Source organism: Schistocerca nitens, unplaced genomic scaffold (genome assembly GCF_023898315.1).
Source record: "Schistocerca nitens isolate TAMUIC-IGC-003100 unplaced genomic scaffold, iqSchNite1.1 HiC_scaffold_340, whole genome shotgun sequence".
Classification (NCBI taxonomy): Eukaryota; Metazoa; Arthropoda; class Insecta; order Orthoptera; family Acrididae; genus Schistocerca; species Schistocerca nitens.
In genome coordinates, this window is record NW_026045874.1 from 2,420,199 (window position 1) to 2,443,423 (window position 23,225).

Genomic DNA, 23,225 nt, shown 5'->3' on the forward strand with positions numbered 1-23,225 from the left:
CATACCATGGCTTAGGGACAGCAGCCAGAATAAATTCAGCTTATGTCAGAATAAATGCACAAATGTATTCGCCCATTGGTAAAGGCTCTTGTCTATATAAAATTATAACGTGAGTCCAAAGGATAAAATATTTGGTAACCTAAGTATTCAGCATGTCAGAGAAAGGTCAACTGTTCACAAGTACAGGCTCAATCGATGAGGAAAATTTGGGGTGCGGAGGGTGCTAAATACATGCGCGTAAGAAGTACACTTGGATTGCGTTCAGTAACAGCATTTTACATTAAAGTAAGAATGAAAATTTCCACTACCAGGCTACTAACAAGCGATAAATTTATAGATATACATTACGCATAAAATCTCTAACACATTTGCTGACAGAGCAATACTGTATGTAAATTCAGCGTGCAGAAGAGAGTTCTATTTACAAAGCACCACTGTTACAAATACATGGGTAAGGAGCAAAGACAACGTCACTAAAAAGAGAAACTTGCGCTTAACACTACGGAAGCTTAAGCAATAAGGAAAAATTGGAATACAGCAGGCGGTATATACTGCGTCTTGCTGGTAGCAATTAACGTAATTTTACATTAAAGCAAAATGACAATCTCTTATAGACGACTAGTGATAAGCAATACTCTTAGAGGTATGCATTAAATACAAAATTATCTGTGAAACATGTATGCAACAGAGTGAGACTGCACGTAAATGTAATGTGTAGAAGATAAGAATTCTATTATAAAAAATTGCTTCTGTTTCGGAAAAGTGGAGGAAAGAATAAAATGGATAAAGGTACAACATAAAAAATGAGAATCTTCTGCTTAACTGTACTAATTCAGTTTTTCTTTTCGGAATGCCAACTGTAGGAACATGTGATGAAAAAGCCATGAAAAACGAAACCCAGTAATATGAAATGTCAGTAGGTCAACAATAGAGAGAAAAATATTTTGAAGAAAACGGCGCGCATTCGCCAATGTTAGCGTAGATCGGTAAACACGTCTTACGTGTCCGCGAGCGGTATTTTAAAGCCAGCAAGGGAGTGCTCACTCGCGTATTACAACTGATAGTTCAAAATGTTACCGTCTCTCTAACAGGATGCTTACAAATTTGAAGTTGTTCTAGTAAATATAATTTTCAGTCTTATTTTCTTACGTAAAATTACGGTTTCTTCTAATTACCTAGGAGAATGGTGCAAGGTGGCTATTTTTTGATGGCGTTATTGAATGTGTTAATATTTGTAAAGGAAATTGTTGTATTTGAAGGAATATGGTCAGAGAAGTAGTTGTTAGGCAACGGTATCTGTGTCTGCGATGGCAGCACAGTGGAGTCGTAGAATCTTTGAAAGTCAGTAGTGGATAGCTGCGGGGTTCGTTGAGTGTGCAGTGTAATGCATGGACACACTTTTGGACCTGTGTGAACTGGAGATTTATTACGAGGAGGAATGATGACTCAGAACAAAGGCTGGATAGCATACGGACATAAAAAATGTTTTGAAACGAAGAGCAAGGTATTATTTGATGAGATACAAGGTTTATTTTTATTTTTCTAGGCTTGTGTTGTTGATCCACTTCCCCATCGTCACAGTCTAGTTTTTGATAATTATTCTATTGATTGATCTTCTGACTTAATTTACGGTACCATGGAAGTTAGTAAATGAATTTTCATATTAGAGGTTATAACTGGTTTCTTTGACAGGTTCCCTCCTAACTGAAATTTCTGTACTTAAAGGTTAAGTCATATATATATAGTTAAGGCTCACAGGCCATTTGACCATCTTCTTCTGTGCGGATGCACAAACAGTGCCCGAACTCTTACGGGAATCGGCAACAAGCCGCGAGTAATGAGTATAATGGGCAGGGGCACTATGAATATAGTGTGGGACAATAAGTTGGGAATGTGGGTCTCACGGGAGGCGTGCCAGAGATAAATCCCTGCAGCCGCACTATCCTCTGTGTCTTCGGTGGCTCAGATGGATAGAGCATCTGCCATGTATGCAGGGGATCCCGGGTTCGAGTCCCTCCGGGGAACACATTTTCAACTGTACCCGTTGACATATCAACGCCTGTATGGAGCTAGGGGTATTCATTTCATTGTTAAGTCATGTGTTTCATTGGCTCACTCTGTCAAGATTGTCAACCCAATTTCCCTGGACCAACTATAGTTAGTTTTAAGCAGGATTTTTTCAGTTGTTTCTGAGTCTTGCTGTGTTGCCGTTTCTGCCAGTGCTTCATTTTGCAGGTGAGATTCATAATATGTGATTGTTTCGTTTCCTTTGCGCAATGTAGGTTCTGTCAGTTTCTTTATTTTACCAGAGCCGTACGTCAGTGGAGAAATTTTCGTGTGTTTCAGGTTGCAGTGTTATACAGGTCGACATTACTTTTTTTATACAGTTACGTTTTTTTTCTCGAACAGTTCGCACTGATCATGTCTATTGAGCGTGAAACTATTGGTTTGCTTATTTATTTGCTTATGAATAAGATCCGTTTCCAGAAACACAGCATTCTCTTCAGTTTCGTGCAAGCGAAGTGGCTTTGAGTTCAGTGCCACATTTAGGCTGTCAGTCCGGGTTTGTACGTACAATAAAACACACACATTATACACACACACACACACATATATATATATATATATATATATATATATATATATATATATATATATTCCTGAACAATACACACACACAAATATAGGAGTGGGAAAAGCAGGTGAGCATATTATGCTGTCAGAATGAGATTTTCACTCTGCAGCGGAGTGTGCGCTGATATGAAAATTCCTGGCAGATTAAGACTGTGTGCCGGACCGAGAGTCGAACTCGGGACCTTTGTCTTTCGCGGGCAAGTGCTCTACCAACTGAGTTACCCAAGCACGACTCACACCGCATCGTCATATCTTTACTTCTGACAGTTCCTCGTCTCCTAACTTCCAAACTTTACAGAGGCACTCCTGCGAACCTTGCAGAACTAGCACTCCTGAAAGAAAGGATCTCATTCCGGGAACATACCCCAGGTTGTGGCTAAGCCGTATCTCCGCAATATCCTTTCTTCCAGGAGTGTTAGTTCTGCAAGGTTCGCAGGAGAGCCTCTGTAAAGTTTGGAAGGTAGGAGACGAGGTACTGGTAGAAGTAAAGCTGTGGGGACGGGGCGTGAGTCGTGCTCGGGTAGCTCAGTCGGTAGAGCACTTGCCCGAGTTGGAGTCTTGGTGAGGCACACAGTTTTAATCTGCCAGGAAGTTTCATGTTACGCCGTGCTTACCTGTATTCTGCCGACGGCTCACCGAGCAGCCGACTCACTTCGACCACTTCATCAGGGTGGTTGAGGACTGCATCGGCCCAGCCCTGTGTGGCTAACACCTGCAAGTTGGCCTTTATGAAGGCGACAGCGGCCTCTGTGAGACTGAGACACGAGTGACCGACTGCCAGCACCGCTGTGGCTGCCGCGTTCTCCACTGTCAGCTGAGCGGCCAGCTCCCGCTCACAGCCTCCCTTCAGCCCGGGGACACAGTCGGTGTCCGCAGCTTCCAGTAGGGCGGCCATACTGGACAGCCGGGGGGCCCGGAGGGAATACACGTAGACCGGCAGCTCCCGGAGTGCTGGACCCTCCACGTCGGGGACCGTGACCTCTCCGCCGCTGGCCTCCAGTGTGTCGTGCTGGAACGTGGAGGCCAACACGGGGCTCCCGCCTGCATGGAGATGCGTGTCGCCCGCCACCAGCGTCACCTCCTCACTGTCCCCCCTGCCTACGGCCGCAGCCTCCTGCATCTCTTTGGCAGCTGCCATTGTGGACAGTTCTGAAACAAAATTAGAATCATATTAATACTGTCAGCTGCCGACGGGCGTTGATATATATCAACGGGGACAGGTGAAAATGTGTGCCCCGACCGGGACTCGAACTTGGGATCTCCTGCTTACATGGCACATGCTCTATCCATCTTATTTTTTTTTTAGAAAATTTTAATTCAATATTTGTTCATTATAATTTCTACTTGACAAAAAATAGAACTTAAATAAAAGTAAGAAAAGGTTTACTGTAAGAGAGATTCGAACCAGAGACTCTCCACTTACCAGACATCGACGCTGTTTATATACAGGGTGTCCCAGCTATCTTATGCACCCAAAATATCTCTGGAACAGTAACAGCTATTGGAAAACGACTGTCACCGGTATCTATGTAGGGCTGGTGCCCATGAATGTACATATTTGGAAACATTCTAAAACGAAAGCATACATGTTTTTTAACACAAACCTATGTTTTTTTAAATGGACCTCCTATATTTTTTCTTCAGCAATCCATAGCATGACAAAGCACATACACAATGGCGTTGATTGCATCGCAATATTCCCATTACATCCCGAGATATTGAGACGCGAATTTGACGCTTGAAACACCCGACATGCGCTGCTAGCGCACGTCCTGAGGCTGCCCGTAATCGCGATGTGATTGACATGTGTAATCACACCTCCATACTTATCAAGAGGAACACTTACTTATCAATCACATCGCGATTACGGGCAGCATGGGGTTCACTGTGGGACGGGTAGTATCAAACAAGGGAACTACTTCGTGATTGAAAAATGCTGCGCGCATTCGTCTATTACCTGTCCCTGAAGGGGCGTAAATATTGATAAATCTCATCCTTTGTATATTACACACAATTGCGCGTCCGCTCGGCAACGTTTGGACATTGTCTGGCTCTAGGGAATTTTTGTATATAATCGCGGTGCCGCATTTTATATTATTGTTATGTTATAAATAACATCGTATCCATTTATGTTATTGAGGATGTTTGCGGTGAACTTCCTGAAGGAATGTTACGTCAAAACGACTAATGTACGAAGTCCATTAGGGATAAAACTTTGTGAGTAGCAGAAATCTTTTAGATGCCGAACAGTTGCCTCGCGCCGGCGTTCTGCTTCTGTTTCGGGCGACGCAACAGGGACGACTGTCACGTGGTATTGTTGGTCAGATTTAGGCAGTGTGCGATTTGTGCTTTTAGCAGTGGGGGGGATGTCTTAGGGGGTTAGTATAATTATATATGTTACTAGCTTGGACCGTGGCGTTACCCATGGTTAAACAGTTATTTATAAATAGATGTTAATGCCGAAACTCACTATTCACGCCTATGCACTATCAGAAAAGCCATCCCTTGTTATATCTTTAAAAGTACATTATAGTTAAAGTTTATTTACAAAATCATCTACATATATGTATACGAGGGGAATTCAAAAAGTAAAGGCACATTTGTGAAAAGCTGTACTTATTCTGATGACAGAAAACTGAAACATGCGTTATTTTTGTACGTAACCTCCCTGGACTTCAATGCAGTTTTCCCGACGTTTTCCGAGTTTTTTTATTTCATCAGAAAATACGTTTATCGGTTGCATCTGTAACCAATTTTGCACCGCATGACGTATTCATCACTTTCAAATCTTCTTCCCTGTAGTGCTTCCGTTAAGGGTCCAAACATGTGAGAATCGCTTGGAGCCAGGTCTGGACTGTATGGTGGATGTTCCAGAACCTCGAATCTCAACTCGTTTATTGCGTCGGCTGTCCGTTTGGCAGAATGTGGGCGAGCGTTATCTTGCTGCAGGATGACACCTCTTCACAGTTTTCCACGACGTTTGGATCTGATTGCAGGTTTTAGTTTCGTACGTAACACATCACATCCACCATACAATACAGACCTGGCTCTAAAGCCTCGTTTCGCTGGGGCGACGTCTTGCAACATTGTGCTACGGAAATGTGGCGTGCGTCGTGTTGTCATTTAGTTCTAGATGTTTTGAAATGCTTAACTAGTACATATAACTTTTTCAAAATTAATAAGCAAACATATTAATAGTAAACTTCCAGTGTTCGGCTCCACAAATTTAAATTATATGTAAAGTTTTACTCCAGTGCTTGGGAAATAAACATCCCAGGTTGGGATGCATGAACTAAAACCTGAGAAGTGGATGGTCTGATGCAGAGGGGGGGGGGGGAAATCCCCCCCCTGCAAATCACACTGGATTTAGGACTTGCATCCGAATTTCCGTTTCCACGGCCGCGTCGATGTTTCCTTTTTGAGGTTTCATTCGGTGAATGGCTCATCTACCTCCTACTAGGGGATGGACTGGGGTCTTTACGTGAAAGACGAGTTTGTGAGGGAGCAGCAGCAGCAGAACTACGCCCACTCTCTGAATTTTGCGTGTTGTTCGGAATTATATCGGATGCAGTATCATCACTATTTGGCGGCTCTGGGTGGATGTCAGCCACAACCATGTCATTTGTTACATTATTGCCAAGAGAATTTTCTCGAATGACGGCTTTTTCTGTTACGTCCATGGCAGTGTCCGTGTTCTCTGGTGTCGTGGACGATTCGCACGCAGCGTCTGTCACAGGGAGTGACGAGAGCCGAATCGGAGCAACACCCAACGCTGCAGAGACATACGAATTTTTCTGCTTTTGTGCGCTATCCCCGCCGAGCGGGAGCTGTTCAGGGCGACGCCTGTTAGGACAATTTTGTCGAAAGTGGTCGGTTGCATTGCAGTACGAGCACGTCTGTGGCTGTCCATTGTACGATATAAAAAAATGGTTCATATGGCTCTGAGCACTATCAGACTTAACATCTAAGGTCATCAGTCCCCTAGAACTACTTAAACCTAACTAACCCAAGGACAGCACACAACACCCAGTCATCACGAGGCAGAGAAAATCCCTGACCCCTCCGGGAATCGAACCTGGAAACCCGGGCGTGGGAAGCGAGAATGCTACCGCACGATCACGAGCTGCGGACTGTACGATACAAAAGCCGTGTAACCGCCTATGACGAGAAAGGACGGGATGTGCTGTTTTAGTTCAATAAGGACACTTCTTACACCATTGTATACTTGTAGGCGGAAACCACTGCCTTATTTTTCATTCGTCACTGAAAGCACATTCCCATACGGCATGAGACCAGGAGCAGTCATTTCCGTTGGTATTTCAAAAGGAAGGTTGAAAATACGCACTTGACGAATACCGTAACCCGCATGGCACACGGTCACGTCGCAAACGCTTCCATCACGATATTTAAACTTGCGTTTTCCACCGTTTTGATTTATGAGATTTTCGCACATTTCCGCATCATTGAATTTCATGAACAGAGTTCCAATAACAAAGTCGCACTGGATTCCATATGTTTCGGTGTCGGTAAGATTGAGTTCGTCTATAATCCAGTCGTGTGCTTCGTATGCCGTAGGGTGTACAGCTTCTTTGTCGAAAATAACATTCAATGTGTTCGATCTGTTAACGTCTTCAGTTTTCAAACTGTTACTTTAACTAAAGAACTACGCAGAAAACGCGGTAAAATGAGAAACTCTACAGCAGATCGCAACGCGGCGATGCCAATGTCACTGCTTGCTAATCTTTTTGGTGATCAGATAATTTCACAGGGACTCTGGCCTCCACGATCGCCTGACCTAACACCACCTGACTTTTTCTTCTGGGGTGCAGCGAAAGCAACTGTCTATAAAAACTGTCCAAAATCCATCGACGAATAGAAAACTGCAATATCCACTTTCACTGCTCTTGTTACAGAAGAGATGTTACAGCCTGCGTTTGGAAACATGATTAGACGAATTGAATTGTGTATTCAGCAACAGGGGTGACACTTTCAGCATTTAATTTGAACATTTTTGAGTAAAAATGAATATTCTATAAATTAATAACTTGTATTTCACTGAGATTCATTTAGGTATACATTCGCTGCGGCATACGGCATGCGCAGCTAACAATGACACAGCACTGCGGAGAGACTTTTTGAACACCCCGTATCTACAAAACGGGATCTGCATCTTTTCCAAATAACATTAAACAAGAGCCGCGACACGGCGATTACACACTTCGTAATTTCAAAGGAATCCCAGAAGCCAAGGTCGCTCAACTTTGGCTTGGAATGCACCTGTTACGCACAATCGGTAGTAACATTTGCAATGCAATGTAACAAAACACACTGTGAAACCGTTTACTAGTATTCAGACATGAGAAGTGTTTTTACTCCATCGAGTCTTAAAACATCCAGAGATGATAGTTATATGTGAAACAGTTTTGTGCTCCACACAGTGAGTTACCTGCTCTGTACTCACAACACTGCGCTCTCCGCCACGCCTCGCTAGCGACTGCCTGGCTGCCCAGCACAGCGCGAGAGCGGCGCAGCTGTGTCGTCACGTGACCCCGCTCTCGGGACGCTGGCGGAAATGGCGAGGTGCGGCCTCGGCGTTGCGCAACGTCCTTTTGAGAAACCAGCCGACTCGACTCTTCCTTCTGCGAAACACTGCTGTCGTTGAAACTTCCTGGCAGATTAAAACTGTGTGCCAGACCGAGACTCGAACTCGGGACCTTTGCCTTACGCGGGCAAGTGCTCTAGCGACTCAGGCGTGCTTGGGTAGCTCAGTCGGAAGAGCACTTGCCACAAAAGGCAAAGGTACCGAGTTCGAGTCTCGGTCTGGCACACGGTTTTAACCTGCCAGCAAGTTTCATATAGCGCACAGTCCGCTGCAGAGTGAAAATCTCATTCTTGAAACATGCCCCAGGCTGTGGCTAAGGCCCGTATTACACTATCAAATTTCTTTGTTATAGATTTGATCAAAGATGTGATCAAATATTCCGTCAAATATATTTGACAAAGATCTTTGACGTAGCGCTAGTAGCGCTATCATCAAATTTTTCGTCAAAGTTCAAGATGGCTGACAACAACTTGTTATTAACCGCAGCAGTTCCACGTACCGCAATTGCATTGTGTGCACATGCGGAAAAGAAGTGGGGGAAAAACAGGAACCATACATACGCGGTTGACACTCTTAAATTCCTGGGACTACAACTTGATAATAAATTCAGTTGGGAGGAGTACACCACAGAACTACAGAAACTCCTTAACAAATCTGTGTTTGCAATTAGAGTGTTAGCAGACATAGGCAACATAAAAATGAAAAAGCTTGCATACTTTGCCTGCTTTCATTCCATAATGTCATATAGTATAATATTTTGGGGTAAATATTGAAGTCAAACAAAAGTTTTCAGAGTCCAAAAGCGTGTAATACGTATTATTTGTGAAGTAAATTCACGGACGTCCTGTAGAAACCTCTTCAAAGAACTGGGTATACTAACCACTGCCTCTCAGTATATTTACTCCTTAATGAAATTTGTCCTGAATAATATATCTCTTTTTCCAACAAACAACTCAGTTCATACATACAGTACCAGGAACAAAAATGATCTGCACAAGGACTTAAAAGCACTTACTTTACTTCAAAAAGGGGTCCACTACTCAGGAACACTCAGCTTCAATAATTTGTCAGCAAACATAAAAAGTTTATTTACAAATAAAGATCAGTTTAAAAGGAGCCTGAAAAGCTTACTAGTGGCCAACTCCTCCTACTCCATTGAGGAAATTTTTAATAGAAACATGTGATGGATTGTATTTATTCATACTATTAGTATTGTTATTTCAGATTTTTTAAAAAATTGACATGTTTCACATCCACGAGGATCTCCTCAGCACAGATCTATTGAACGAAAAACTAATCTAATCTCGGTGGGTTTTACGACGACACGATAAAAGCATTGAACAAAACTTGTTACGTGAGCTTACAGTGGAAGACGTCAAGTCGTACATCAGTTACTTAAGAATGGATGAGCATACATTTCTGTATGTGCTCAGTGAAGTGTATCCTCATATCACAAAGCACAATATTCAGTTAAGAACTGCTACATCTTCAGAAGACAGGCTCACTGTAACACTCCGATTCCTTGCTACAGGAGAGGGTTACGTTAGGTTAGGTCAGGTCAGGTCAGGTCACCAATCTTCTTAATCAATTTTTGTATTCAGGGTGCCTCACGTTGTAAAGCGCCTCATCAGCTTCATACATCCCTATTAATTTTGTAGTTGTCGGCACACACCAATTGTATTTACCGACAATGTTTATAAAAACACTACAGACGACAGAAGGCTGCAGCGATGCTAGCGCTCCATGTGGTAACATGTCACATTGCAGTGAACAGAAGACAACCGACTTCTTTGATCAAATCTACAGCGAGGCCCTAGATTTGATCAAATATTGGACGACATTTGACAAAGTTCCTATTACACCATCAAATATGTTTGACAAAGATTTTTAACAAATATATGTGACAAAGAAATTTGATAGCGTAATACCGTCCTAAGCCATCTCTCTGCAATATCCTTTCTTCCAGGAGTGCTAGATCTGCAGGTTCGCTTCTGTGAAGTTTGGAAAGTAGGAGACGAAGTAATGGCGGAAGTAAAGCTGTGTGGACGGGGCGTGAGTCGTGCTTGGGTAGCTCAGCCGGTAGAGCACTTGCCCGCGAAAGGCAAAGGTCCCGAGTTCGAGTCTCGGTCTGGCACACATTTGTAGTCTCCCAGGAAGTTTCATATCAGCGCACACTCTGCTGCAGAGTGAAAATATCATTCTGGAGACTGCCGTAGTTTTTGCCAAGACGCCCTCTCAAACTTCCTTACTAGCGGCACATGCAACTTGCCATATTGAAAAGTAGAGACGCCGGTGAAAAAGCAGCTTCAGCCTCACTATATTCGAAAGGCTTTTCATACTGCTCAACACTGTCGACCGCCAACCGAGATATTAGGTTCGTTTGAGCAGTTGCTAGCGGCCTCGTGCGCATGCGCAGAGCTGAATTCGGGTACGAGCAGTGCCTTCGTCCCGCTTCTGGCAACTTGAAGCCTGGCTGTTTCCCGTATGAGCAGTAGCAGGAAGTAACCAGATGCTAACTGGAAAAAAATTTCTGCCGCGTCCAAGCTGCCAGATTCGCGCATGCACTGTGCAATCTGAGTTATAGTGGGGGGTCACTTTCCACGTAACCCGTGTATATGATTCGAGATATTGCTATTCTCTCTTCGTTTATAGCTCCCACACTGAATGACAACAAAACAGATTTCTCTGCCCAGGTGTCATCAAGTGAATAAATATACATCCCCATAATTGTGAAAGAGTAAAATAAGTTAGTAGTTTCAAATTTCTCATTTTATAATACTTTCAAGTTAATAGCAATCAACCATTAATCATTTTAATGTAGTTATTTGTGTCGGTTTGCTAGAGAAATTTGCTTCCATTAATCTTTTCCGCTGAGGCAGTCAATTTATTTGAAACAAAGTGTTTCATTCCTATCTGTTTGTTAGTTTCGACTTCGTTCAGTTCCAAGTGCATATTTTAATTTATTGGCACGAATGGCATTATAGCATAATAAAGAACCAAAACTGAGATAACACAGTACTGGTACGCCAAAAAAATTGGTAGCACGAAAACCACGTAGAAAAGCTGAATAGGCCTATTAGGTACTTCAGAGTGCATCTGGACATATAAATGTGCAATTAGAGCGGAATGAAGCATTTTAGTATGGTTCATGAAATTCCGATGCTGCTGGAGTAGTCTCTGATGTCCTTTTCCTTTTGTGTCACTGTAAGATCTCCTAATACGTACAAACATACGTAAACATTTACTTGAAGCTGACTAAGTAGCAAATTTGGTCAGTAGTTTTGAACTAAATACTTTGTTTAAAAAATGGTTCAAATGGCTCTGAGCACTATGGGACTTAACATCAGAGGTCATCAGTCCCCTAGAACTAAGAACTACTTAAACGTAACTAACCTAAAGACATCACACATATCCATGCCCGAGGCAGGATTCGAACCTGCGACCGTAGCGGTCGCGCGGTTCCGGACTGTAGCGCCTAGAACCGCTCGGCCACCCTGGCCGGCTTTTGTTTCAAATATACTGGCAGCTGTAGCAGAGTTTTGCAAATCTGCCTTCTAGTAAAACAATGTTTTTCTATCACGAGGCACTTGTCTAGTACTTCCTCCAATCCTTAAGTTATTTCTTAATTTCTGTTTACAGCTTATATTTATAGAATGCCATTCTGTGCTAAATTGTAGAGTGGCAGCATACCATGTTTTATCGTTTTAACTCCCCACATGGATTTATATTTATTCCTAGAGTAGAATATAAACTGTCAGTTGTACAGTTTCTTTGCCTCACAATCTTGTTAATTTTGTACACATTTTGAAATAGTCATGAAATTTATTGTCCTTCATTCTGATGTAAGCTACACAAGAAAAAACTGTGTTTTTTTTTTCTTCAGGAAATTTGTATTCCATCCTACTAGCTTTTTGCAGTGCTGTGTAGATGTAAACCTGATTGGTAATGCTACACAATAATATTGCAGAGTATGAATTAAAAAGAAACTGTCAAAGTCACCCCATAGCAAAATGTTATGGTACTTTGAGCTGTGAAGTCTAGTTTTGATACGATATTTTGCCAAGAACTGCTTTCTTATTTGCACCCTTTATCTGGGTGGGATATGATAAAACAATTGCTCTAAGTACAACTCTGTATGTCCTCTCAACAACATGCCACAGGGCTGCACTTGGTCAGGTGTCGCCCCACCACGCACGAAATTCCACACAGAAAAGCGACGGAAAGCGTACGAGCAGAGCAAGCACCAAGCACGGGCTGTCTACGTCATCGTAGCTGCGCATGCGCAGTACAGCCTGTTGTCTGGCGCTCTCTGGTAACTGCTCAAACGAACCTATTATCGCAAGCAGTATCTTCCCTAAGCGGCCGTCCTTAAATTACGTGACACGAATTTCGTGATGTTCGGAGCTCTCGCCTCCTTGTCACAGGTGGTCACATTTGTGTGACACCGCCCACCTCCCCCTGGTGTTACGTAACATATTTTGCAATTTAAAATTTAAAATTTATTAAACTTATAATACACCTCCAAAATTATTTATATACGAGGTCTTTTCAAAAAATTGCGGAATTTTTGCCCACGAAGTTTTTCTATACTCACCCTTTACTTATTGTGCACGGTCCCCTTCGAAATACTCCACAATTGATAAATCACTCGCAACGCCGTTCCCACTTCCAGGAGCAGTCTCGGTACGCCTCTCCTGGATCGCGCGAAGCGCCGTCTGCGAATTTTCTTTTATCTTGACAATCATTGCAAATCTTCGTCCATTAGACGCGGTTTTCAACTTTGGAAATGAAAAAAAAAAGTCACGCACCAACAGGGATGAATGTACGGCTACATTATCCTGCTGCAAGAGCCACGGATCGTCTCACCACATTTCAGGCCGTTTCCTTCTCACATTTTCTCAGAGGCGTCGCAACACGTCCAGCTAGTACCACCGATTAACAGTTCGCCCTGTGGTAAAAATTCGTGATGACCTACTCTTTCAAAGCCAAAGAAAACTATGAGCCAGCCTTTGACATTTGACCTGACCTCACGAACTCTTTTTGGCCTCGGAGAAATTTTCCCATCCCATTGTGAAGAGTGAACCCCGGTTCAAAAATGGTTCGAATGGCTCTGAGCACTATGGGACTCAAACGTCTGAGGTCATCAGTCCCCTATAACTTAGAACTACTTAAACCTAACTAACTTAAGAACATCACACACATCCATGCCCGAGGCGGGATTCGAACCTGCGTCCGTAGCGGTCGCGCGGTTCCAGACTGAAGCGCCTAGAACCGCTCGGCCACACTGGCCGGCGTGAACCCTGGTCTCAACATCATAACCGCAGACCCGTGTCTCATCACCACTTATGATCCTCTTAAGGAACAACTCGTCTTCATGCGCGCGATCCAAAAGCTGTTCACCGATGGTGTGGCGGAGGTCCTTCTGGTCTCGACTTATGAGCTGCCAGCAACACGATGCGTTCCAAGATGCTGTGTCAGGAATTCATGACATGATCCAACTGAATTGTCACATTTTTGTCCAATCTCTCGGGCAGTCAGTCTCGATTGGCACGTACAGTTTCTTTGACGTTCCTGACATGAGTGTCGTGGGTAGATGTCGAAGGGCGTCCCGACCATGAATCACCTTCAACTTACGTCCGGCCATTTTTACACCGTGTCAACCATTCGTGACACCGAGTACGGCTTACGCACTCATCGCCGTAGGCTTCCTGCATCATTTGGTGTGTCTCTGGAAAAGTTTTCTCGAGTTTCACGCAAAATTTAATGCACACGCGTTGTTCCTCTATCTCTCCCATCTCGAAATTCGCAGACTGCGCGACGGAACGTTCTCCTCAGTGCAGCACTGAACAGTAACTAACAGACATACAACAGTGAAACTTCTGACAGTTACACATTAAACATAGGCGTGTGCAGGGATGCCAACCGCATTTCGCTCCAACACACCATGGGCCGAAATTAGGAATGTTTTTGAACAGTATTTCTATGTGAAATCCTTTTTTTTTCGTAAAATTAGGAATGAATCATACGTTCTAGAAAATTCGCAAAACATTACAAATCAAATAGACGATACAAAATTTATTCATCTTGTGTCCAAAGACTTTGAACCCATTTCTTGTGTCCAAACATTTTTAACCGATTCCTTCATATTATTTATGATGGCACAGCAGTGATTTCCTTTTTGATTTGGATAGTGTGGGGAATATTCGATGTGTCCCCATCATCTTCATCCAACCTTACGGCATCGTCATCGTTTCCCTGGGCTGTCTAGCTGCAATTCTCTGAGTATGGATCTTTGTGATGGGCGAAACCTCTTGTTGGCTCCGATGTGATTCCATGTGTTGGTTGGTAGCTTTTTATGATGAAAAACGCAGGCCACAAATGCCACGCGATCGTTTAAATAAGCAACCATCGACCCTAGGGCAGTAGCCATCGTACGGAACTTGCTTCAAATGTGATAGCTGTGGCAACAGCGGGGCAAATCTACGTTCAGAGTTATTATTTTTTAATCGCACAGAACCGTATGAAGTTTGTCTAATCAAAACTGGTGCTGGTAAAGTACTTACAGCCTAGGTCGTCACACAGAGCAATACGCGACAGCCTCGCATTTTACTGTTTGTAAAAAAACATTGTGATACACGTATGCGATTTGCGTACCATGCAACACCATTTTTCAATGCCCTAGCCTTTCCGATATCTAGTCCGGTATCTGTTGGCAGAATGTATCCGGCGACCACAGGAAAATCGTCAGTGACCAGTTGGCTCCAAATATTATCGAGCACGACGCCTGGAGCCTCAAAGTTCCGTTTTGATAACTCCAGGTCAGTAGTTCGATTACCGGAATCAACATGCGGACCGAAAAGTGTCACATTTCAACAAAACACCAGTAAGTTCGCGACTATGAGGCGTCATTCGTCGATCCACTCTCGGTGAAGCTTTTGTGGCAATGTAAATAGATTCCTAGTCAGAATCTTTAAAATATCGTTCAGCTCAAAGTATAACTCGCTCGCACGGTGGATCGACGTCGGTACCACCATCGCAGGTGAAAATAAACACGGATTTTACAAAACCTTCTCGGCCTGTGATTAACTTTTCGAAAGCTGTTAGTTGAGTAAATCTTATTCACGTGCAGAGGAGATACGTTTATTTCTCAGCGACTACGAAATCATGATGCGGTAATTTTGCACATTCGTCAAGGCGCGTTAATATTGTTGCTTGAGCATCTGCTGCGGTAGTACCTGATCGCATATGCGCTGTGTCATCCACAGATAAAACGAATACTTCACCCAGATCCAAAACCGAAGCCACAGGTTCAAGGTTTCTTATAGCAGCTGTACATAATTATTCATCTTTATGCTCTACATGAAGTGTGGAGTACAGTTTAAGGGGAGCCGGAGGTGCCTCTGCTGCCCATGTTAAAATCACTAAGTTTGAGGAACATTTATGAATAAACTACCAAATAGAAAAATTTGAATTTTTTTTTTTTTTACATATAGAGTGGTTTAATATTGCAGTTATGACAGAGGGATTTTGGAGTAGCTTTTCTAATTTCCTTCCAATTATTTTTTTCATAAATGACCCAAATTTTTTTACAAATAATTGCTTTATAATTAAACTGAAATGAAACTACTGAACATATTGCCAAATGGCTGTGTTACAATGTAAGTTTGACCACTAGGAGTGCTGTATAAAAATTTCATCTCTCTAGCTTGAGTGGATTTGAGAAAATGTTCCTTATATTCGAAAAATTCTAATTTATGGGAAATGGCTATCAAAGTTTCTCAATACATTCCTGCACTGTAGGATGGATTATCAGGATCTTTTTCTTCATCCTCCAAAAGCTTCCCCTTCTGTCTTCTTTTCTGGCCTGTTGTTCCATCATACTTCATATGCCTTTCTCTTCTTTCTGCTCCTCTTATCCTTTCTCTGTCAATATTTCTTAGTGCTCGTACAGTGTTCACCCCAGCTGTAAATCCTAATGCCTTCAGGACTTCACACTTCACACTGTTCCCTTGGTTGTAGGTTGCTATTGCATCATAAATGACAAAGTGCAGTGTTTTTATGCTTACAAACACCCTTTTAGGAATCACTTTCCGAATCAAATTGTTTACGTTCTCATTAGGATTCTGCATCTTTCCGTGTAGACATTTGTGTAACAATTCTGACTGTGCTAAGTCATGAAAAATTGGTTTTATTGTTCCCTCCTGATTCTTGGACATACTGCATATTACCCGCTTTACACAAGAAGTATAATACTACCAACAGGCGCAACACTGAACTAATTCGAAACGGTAAACAGCAAAGAGACGATGTTCCGCGCTCTTATTCATTGCAGTATCGCAACTTGGTATTAGTGTTAATTTTCTTTTCCCCCTTTTTTTTTTTTTTTTTTTTTTTTTTTTTTTTCTTTATTGTAATTTGAACACCCCATACAAAGGTGGGCTGGCAGCGGAACAGTGTACTCCGCTCTTCAGCCATAGGCAGTACAATAAAAAAGAAAGGGAGACAGACAAGCAACAGAATGGCGGTTTAAAAAACAGGAGATACAATAGTTAAAAAAACATGAAGCCGTTCACACTCGACGAAACAACAAGAAAAACGGCGGCACTGGGCACAAACACTGACGAGGTAGACGACGCACGTGAACGAAGGAGCGTGGACGGCGAAAAACACTGATGCACAGACACGACGGCACAAACACTAAACCGAGGGCGACGATCTCCGGCGCGCGAAAGTTCACGATCCGTGTGCGAGTCCGGGGACCTGCCAAGAGAGGAGGAGGAGGAGGAGGAGGAGGAGGAGGAGGAGGTGGAGGAGGGGGAGGGGGAGGGGGAGGGGGAGGAGGAGGAGGGGGAGTGGGAAAGCGAGAGGGGAGAGCAGGGACGCCACGGGCAAGGGAAAGAGGGGGGGAGAGAGGAAGGGGGAGGGGAAGCCCGGAAAGAGAGGGGGGAGGGAGGGGACGGGGAAAAGGAAAGAGAAAGGAAGGGAAGAGAAGGGAGGGAGGGTGCCTAAGGGAAAGGACACCAGGAGTGAGGGGGGGGCGGGGTCATAGTTGATAGGAGGGGTAGATGGAGGGGACGAGGACATCATCAGGGAGGGGGAGCTGGCGGAAGCCACCTTGGGAGAGGGTAAGGAGGGTGGAGAGATGGAGACCGGGTGGGACATGGGAGTACAGGCGCGGCAGCGGGCGGGGGTGGGAGAGGATCGGGGAGACGAGCGGGTGAGGAGGATCGAGTTTACGGGAGGTGTAGAGGATGCGTAGTCGTTCGAGGAAGAGGAGGAGGTGGGGGAAGGGGATAAGATCATACAGGATCCGCGTGGGGGAGGGGAGACGGATGCGATAGGCAAGGCGGAGAGCATGGCGTTCAAGGATTTGGAGGGATTTATAAAAGGAAGGGGGGGCGGAGATCCAGGCGGGATGGGCGTAACAGAGGATAGGGCGGATGAGGGACTTATAGCTGTGGAGGATGGTGGAGGGGTCCAGACCCCACGTACGGCCGGAAAGGAGCTTGAGGAGACGGAGTCGGGAACGTGCCTTGGCTTGGATTGTCTGGAGATGGGGAGTCCAGGAGAGGCGACAGTCGAGGGTGACGCCAAGGTACTTAAGGGTGGGGCTGAGAGCGATGGGACGGCCATAAACGGTGAGATAGAAATCAAGGAGGCGGAAGGAAGGGGTGGTTTTGCCTACAATGATCGCCTGGGTTTTGGAAGGATTGACCGTGAGCAACCACTGGTCGCACCAAGCGGTGAACCGGTCAAGATGGGATTGGAGAAGGTGTTGGGAGCGTTGCAGGGTGGGGGCAAGGGCAAGGAAGGCAGTGTCATCGGCAAACTGGAGAAGGTGGACGGGGGGTGGCGGCGGCGGCATGTCCGCCGTGTACAACAAGTACAGAAGGGGGGAGAGGACGGAGCCTTGGGGCACACCGGCGGAGGGGAAGAAGGTGTAGGAATCGGCGTTATGGATGGTGACATGGGAAGGACGGCGGGAGAGAAAGGAACCGATCAGACGAACGTAGTTAATGGGAAGGGCGAAGGTTTGGAGCTTGAAGAGGAGACCGGAATGCCATACGCGGTCATATGCGCGTTCGAGGTCAAGAGAGAGGAAGATTGCGGAGCGACGGGAATTGAGCTGTTCGGAAAGAAGATGAGTGAGGTGAAGGAGAAGATCGTCGGAAGAGAAGGACGGCCGAAAGCCACACTGGGTAACGGGGAGGAGGCGGTGCTGGCGGAGATGCTGGTGGATGCGGCGGGTGAGGATAGATTCCAGGACCTTGCTGAAGACCGAGGTAAGGCTGATGGGACGGTAGGAGGAGACGGCGGACGGCGGTTTGCCAGGTTTGAGGAACGTGAGGATACGAGAGGTTTTCCACAGGTCGGGGTAGTAACCAGTGGACAGGACTACATTGTAGAGCCTGGCCAGGGTGGAGAGGAAAGAGACAGGAGCTTCACGAAGGTGACGGTAGGTGACACGATCGTGACCAGGAGCGGTGTTGCGTTTGGTGCGGAGTGTAGTAATGAGATCCTGTGTAGTGATGGGGGCATTAAGTTCCGTGTGTGGAATGTTGTCCAAGTACTGGAAACCAGGAGCGAGGGGAGGGACAGAGGTGTCAGTTCGATCACGGATATCTGGGAAGAGGGAGTAATCGAACCGGGGATCATCAGGGATGGAAAACACATCGGACAGGTAGGAGGCAAAGTGGTTGGCTTTACTAAGGGCGTCAGGGAAGGGGTGGTCATCGTGGAGAAGAGGATAGTAGGGGGAGGGCTTGGTTCCAGTAAGGCGACGGAAGGCGGTCCAGAACTTGGACGAGTTTATAGGGAGGGTAGCATTTAAACGGGTGCATGTCTGTCGCCAGTCCCGGCGTTTCTTAGCCGCGAGCAAATTTCGAATGTGTCGCTGTAGTTGCCGGTGGCGCCGTAGGGTGTCCAGGTCACGCGTGTGGAGGAAGGCACGGTAGAGACGACGGGATTCACGGAGGAGGAGGACGGCCTGTGGCGGCAAGGTAGGACGGTGGGGGTGGATGGCAACAGTAGGGACGTGGGCCTCCACGGCCTCAGACAAGGTCTGCTGGAGAAAGGAGGCGGCATGGGAGACATCATCGGGACGGCGGTAGGCGAGAGGGTGGCTGTCGACCTGAGTGGAGAGGGTATCCCGGTAGGCATTCCAGTTGGCACGGGAATAGTCATGGATGTACTTGGGGGGAGGGTCATGACGAGGGTCGGGGCGGGGGCGACGACCGTCTGAAATGGTGAGGAGGACAGGGAGATGGTCACTACCAATAGGCTCCAGGACATCCACCGTAATGCGACCAAGGAGGTTGGGGGAGGAGAGAATAACATCGGGAGTGGAATTGGATTCGGGGCGGGTGTGCTGGGGGATGGGGATGAGGTCGCCTTGAAGGGAGGAGAGGAACCGATGCCACCGCCGTAACTGGGCAGCGGAGCGACTATGGATGTTAAGGTCGGCGGCGATCACATAGGAGGAGAAGGTACGGTCGATGTGGGAGAGGAAGTCGAAAGGAAGAGGGGCGTTGGGGCGGACATAGATGGTGGCACAGGTAACGGTAAGGCCGGGGAAGAAGAGACTAAGGATCAGGTGTTCGGTGGGGTCGGGAAGGAGAGGTTGGAGCCGAACGGGGATCTGGTGGTGGTGGCCAATGGCAACTCCGCCACGCGCAACTGGGAGGGGATTATCAGATCGGTGGAGGAGATAGGGGGAGGTGTGGATGGAGTGGTGGGGTTGGAGGAAGGTTTCATTGAGGAGGAAAGCATCCACACGGTGGGTAGCAAGGGTGTGCAGGAAGAGGTTCTTGTTGGCGGGAAGGGAGCGGATATTGTTGAACAGGATACGATGCTGTCGCGCCATGATAAGGATTTAGACGAGGGTGTCAAGGCGGGAGAAGGTGAAATGGGCCTGGTTATGGGAATAGGTGGCGTACATTTTAAGGTGGAAGATGGAACGGGCGGCGAGGGAGATCTGTTGGAGGGTGTGGGGGCGCTGAAAGGGATGGACGTTTTGGAGGACAATAGTGAGGAACCTGATGATGTCCTCAGCAGTGGGGGGGGGGGACGAAGGGAATTGCCAGGAGGGGTGGGGGCGTCCAGGGGACGGACAGGTACGGTGAGTTCAGGGGTGGTGGGAGGGGGTCGGGCTTTACACTTTTGGGAGTAGGTAGGGTGGGGGAGGCTGCAGGTATTACAGGAGGGAGGGGATTGAAGGTTGGGGCACTGCCGGAGGAAGTGCGCTTGTCGACAATGCGGGCAGGTGGGGGCCTCGCGGCACTCGGCTGTTGTATGTGCATTGTAGCGCAGACATCTCTGGCAGTGCAGGGATTGAGGGGGGGAACGGGAGGGGTCTACCTTGTACCGCTGATTGAAGAGGAGGGCACCCTCCTTCAGGAGGCGGTCAATGGAGGGGGCGTCCTCAGAGAACACTCGCATAAGGCGGGTGGGGCCGGTCGCGTTAAAAATGCGGCGGACTGCCCGCACCTCCAGGGTGGGATGGGCCTTCAGCTCCGCCAACACCTCCTCCTCCGTGATCGACGGACTAAGCCGAGTGATCACGGCGGTGAGGGTCGGCGGGCGACGCGGGGGTTGGGGTTGGCGGGTAGGAGATGGGGAGGGAGCAGGGGTGAGGGAGGCGTTAGGACCAAAACGGGTGATGGGGAGGCGGGAGAGGATGTCAGTATGGAGGGTTGGGCTGGGGGAGGAGATAAGAACAGAGTCCCGTCTGGGAGTAAGGAGAGATATGGGGGCGCCAGGGAAATGTTGGCGGAGGAGGAGGGAGAGATTCCGGGCCTCGAGGAAGGAAGGATCGGGACGGGACAGGAGATATTTGTAGAGACCGGGTGAGGAGGAGGAGGAGGAGGAGGAGGAGGAGGGAGGGGGGCCTGGTGGGGAGACGTCCATGGCATTGTGGGGCGGGGATGTGGGGCGGGGATGTGGGGCGGGGTGGAGCCTTTTTAGGAGCAGAGGAAGTGGGGGCGCCACTAGGGCGTTTGACAGCGGCCGATGGGCGGGTGGTGATAAGAGGGACGGGAACGATGGGGAGGTGGCGGGAAGGGACAGGTCCCGGCACGGACGCAGCAGTCGGCGCCGGAGATAATGACTGTGACGGTGCAGGCGAAGGCGTCAGTGATGGTGAAGGCGACGATGATGGCGGTGGTGGTGGTGGCGGCGGCGATGGCGATGGCGATGGCGACGGGGAGAGCTGGGCATGGGCAGTGGCCCGACGGGCCACCACCCGAGCTGGAGCTGCAGTGACAGGCTGGGGGAGAGGGGGGAAGGGATCAGAACGAGAGGAAGAAGCGGGAGAGGGGGCGACAAAGAGCGAGGGCGAAGGGATAGAGAGGAGGGGAGGGATGGAAGGAGGGGGGTGGGACTGGGCACACCAAGTGATAGTGGTGGAGGCGGCGGAAGGGGACGTATACACGATGGCGGTGGTGGTAGTAGTGATGGTGGTGGTGGGGGCGGACATGACGACAAGGAGAAGAAAGAAAAAACACAGCACTAAAAGGACAGGACACACACTGGCGGACGGCGGACGGCGGACGGCGGACGGCGGACGGCGGACGGCGGACGGCGACGGCGACGGCGACGGCGACGGCGACGGCGAGAGGCAGGAACGCTGCTGCCGCGGACGGGGCCGGGGCGGCGGCGGCGGCGGCTGCTGCTGCTGCTGGCTGGACCGCTGCCGGCTGGACTGCTGCTGGCACCGGAGGGCTGGCTGGCTGGCTGGCTGGCTGGCTGGCTGGCTGGCTGGCCAGCTGGCTGCGGGACCACTGCTGCAGGCCGGGACCGGGAACTGCTGCTGCTGCTGCTGCTGCTGCTGCTGCTGGGCTGGCTGGCACCTGGAACACCTAACACTTCGATAAGCGCTAGAAGTGCACTATCGAAGGGCGGTAACCTTGCGGTGTACCGCCGAAGATGTTCTTTTCCCTATGTTCATACTCTTCTTATATACACGGTTACTAAAACGTGGCATCGTAACCAGAACAAACGTGTACGACAATATTAAATGGAGCAAGATGTTCGAAATTCTGAGGACAATAGGAGTAAGCTGTAAGGGAATACGGGTAATATTTGTCACAGAAAACAATGTAGCCAACCTTTGCACACTCGCTGTATGCGTAACATAAGGCGCTGTATGCGTAACAGGCCGAGAAAATCCCAAGCAGTTCGCCAGGAAGTCACGAGAGGGTGTTAGATGCATTCAGCGGCCGCCCATTTCCTCTGCAGGCGTGGGGGAAACTGGTAATAACTCCACTTCTAGGGCGAGTAGAACAATAATTCTAAGTTTACATTAAAGAGGAATGTTCCAATTAATTTTCGGTAGCAAAAAAAAAAAAAAATCTTAATTTTTTGGATTTGACCACCTCCGGCTCCCCGTAACAGCACAGATAGTATCGCCTCGTTTACATAGTGGGGCTTGTAAGCCGTCCAGTGCTTTGCAGCAGCCTACAATTTCAGTGTAACTTCAATCATCAGCTTAGCCACCAAAAACTCCAGTATACGTTTGACTTCAGGTAAACCGAATTGATTTTCACCTGCTCTAGACCGGCCAACACCATTTAGATTTTAAAAGCTGCTGCTAATTCGGTTTTTATTTATTTATTTATTTATTTTTTGAACGCGACTTCTTCTCTGTCGTTCGACTGCTCTGATCTTCCTCTTCAGTATGTTTCTTTTCTAGTGACTGTAGTGACTGTCTTTATCTGACGTTTTTATTCTTTTTGTTGCTTCATCTGTCGCCATACCAGCATCACGTACTAACGTCAGAGTCTATACCCTGTGGCCATGCTGTTCTAGGCGCTACAGTCTGGAGCCGGGCGACCGCTACGGTCGCAGGTTCGAATCCAGCCTCGGGCATGGATATGTGTGATGTCCTTACGTTAGTTAGGTTTAATTAGTTCTTAGTTCTAGGCGACTGATGACCTCAGAAGTTAAGTCGCATAGTGCTGAGAGCCATTTGACCAATGAACATGATGTAAAC

General features: G+C 47.1%; 1 protein-coding gene across 1 annotated transcript in view; it reads right to left on the reverse strand.

The window, feature by feature from the left end:
- Positions 1–23,225, reverse strand: part of LOC126227755 (poly [ADP-ribose] polymerase tankyrase-1-like) — a 220,188-nt gene that overhangs the window by 9,522 nt on the left and 187,441 nt on the right. The window contains exon 3 of the mRNA XM_049942242.1: positions 3,249–3,346. Within this exon, the coding sequence (XP_049798199.1) occupies positions 3,249–3,346 (98 nt within the window). The remainder of the gene's footprint in view (positions 1–3,248; positions 3,347–23,225) is intronic.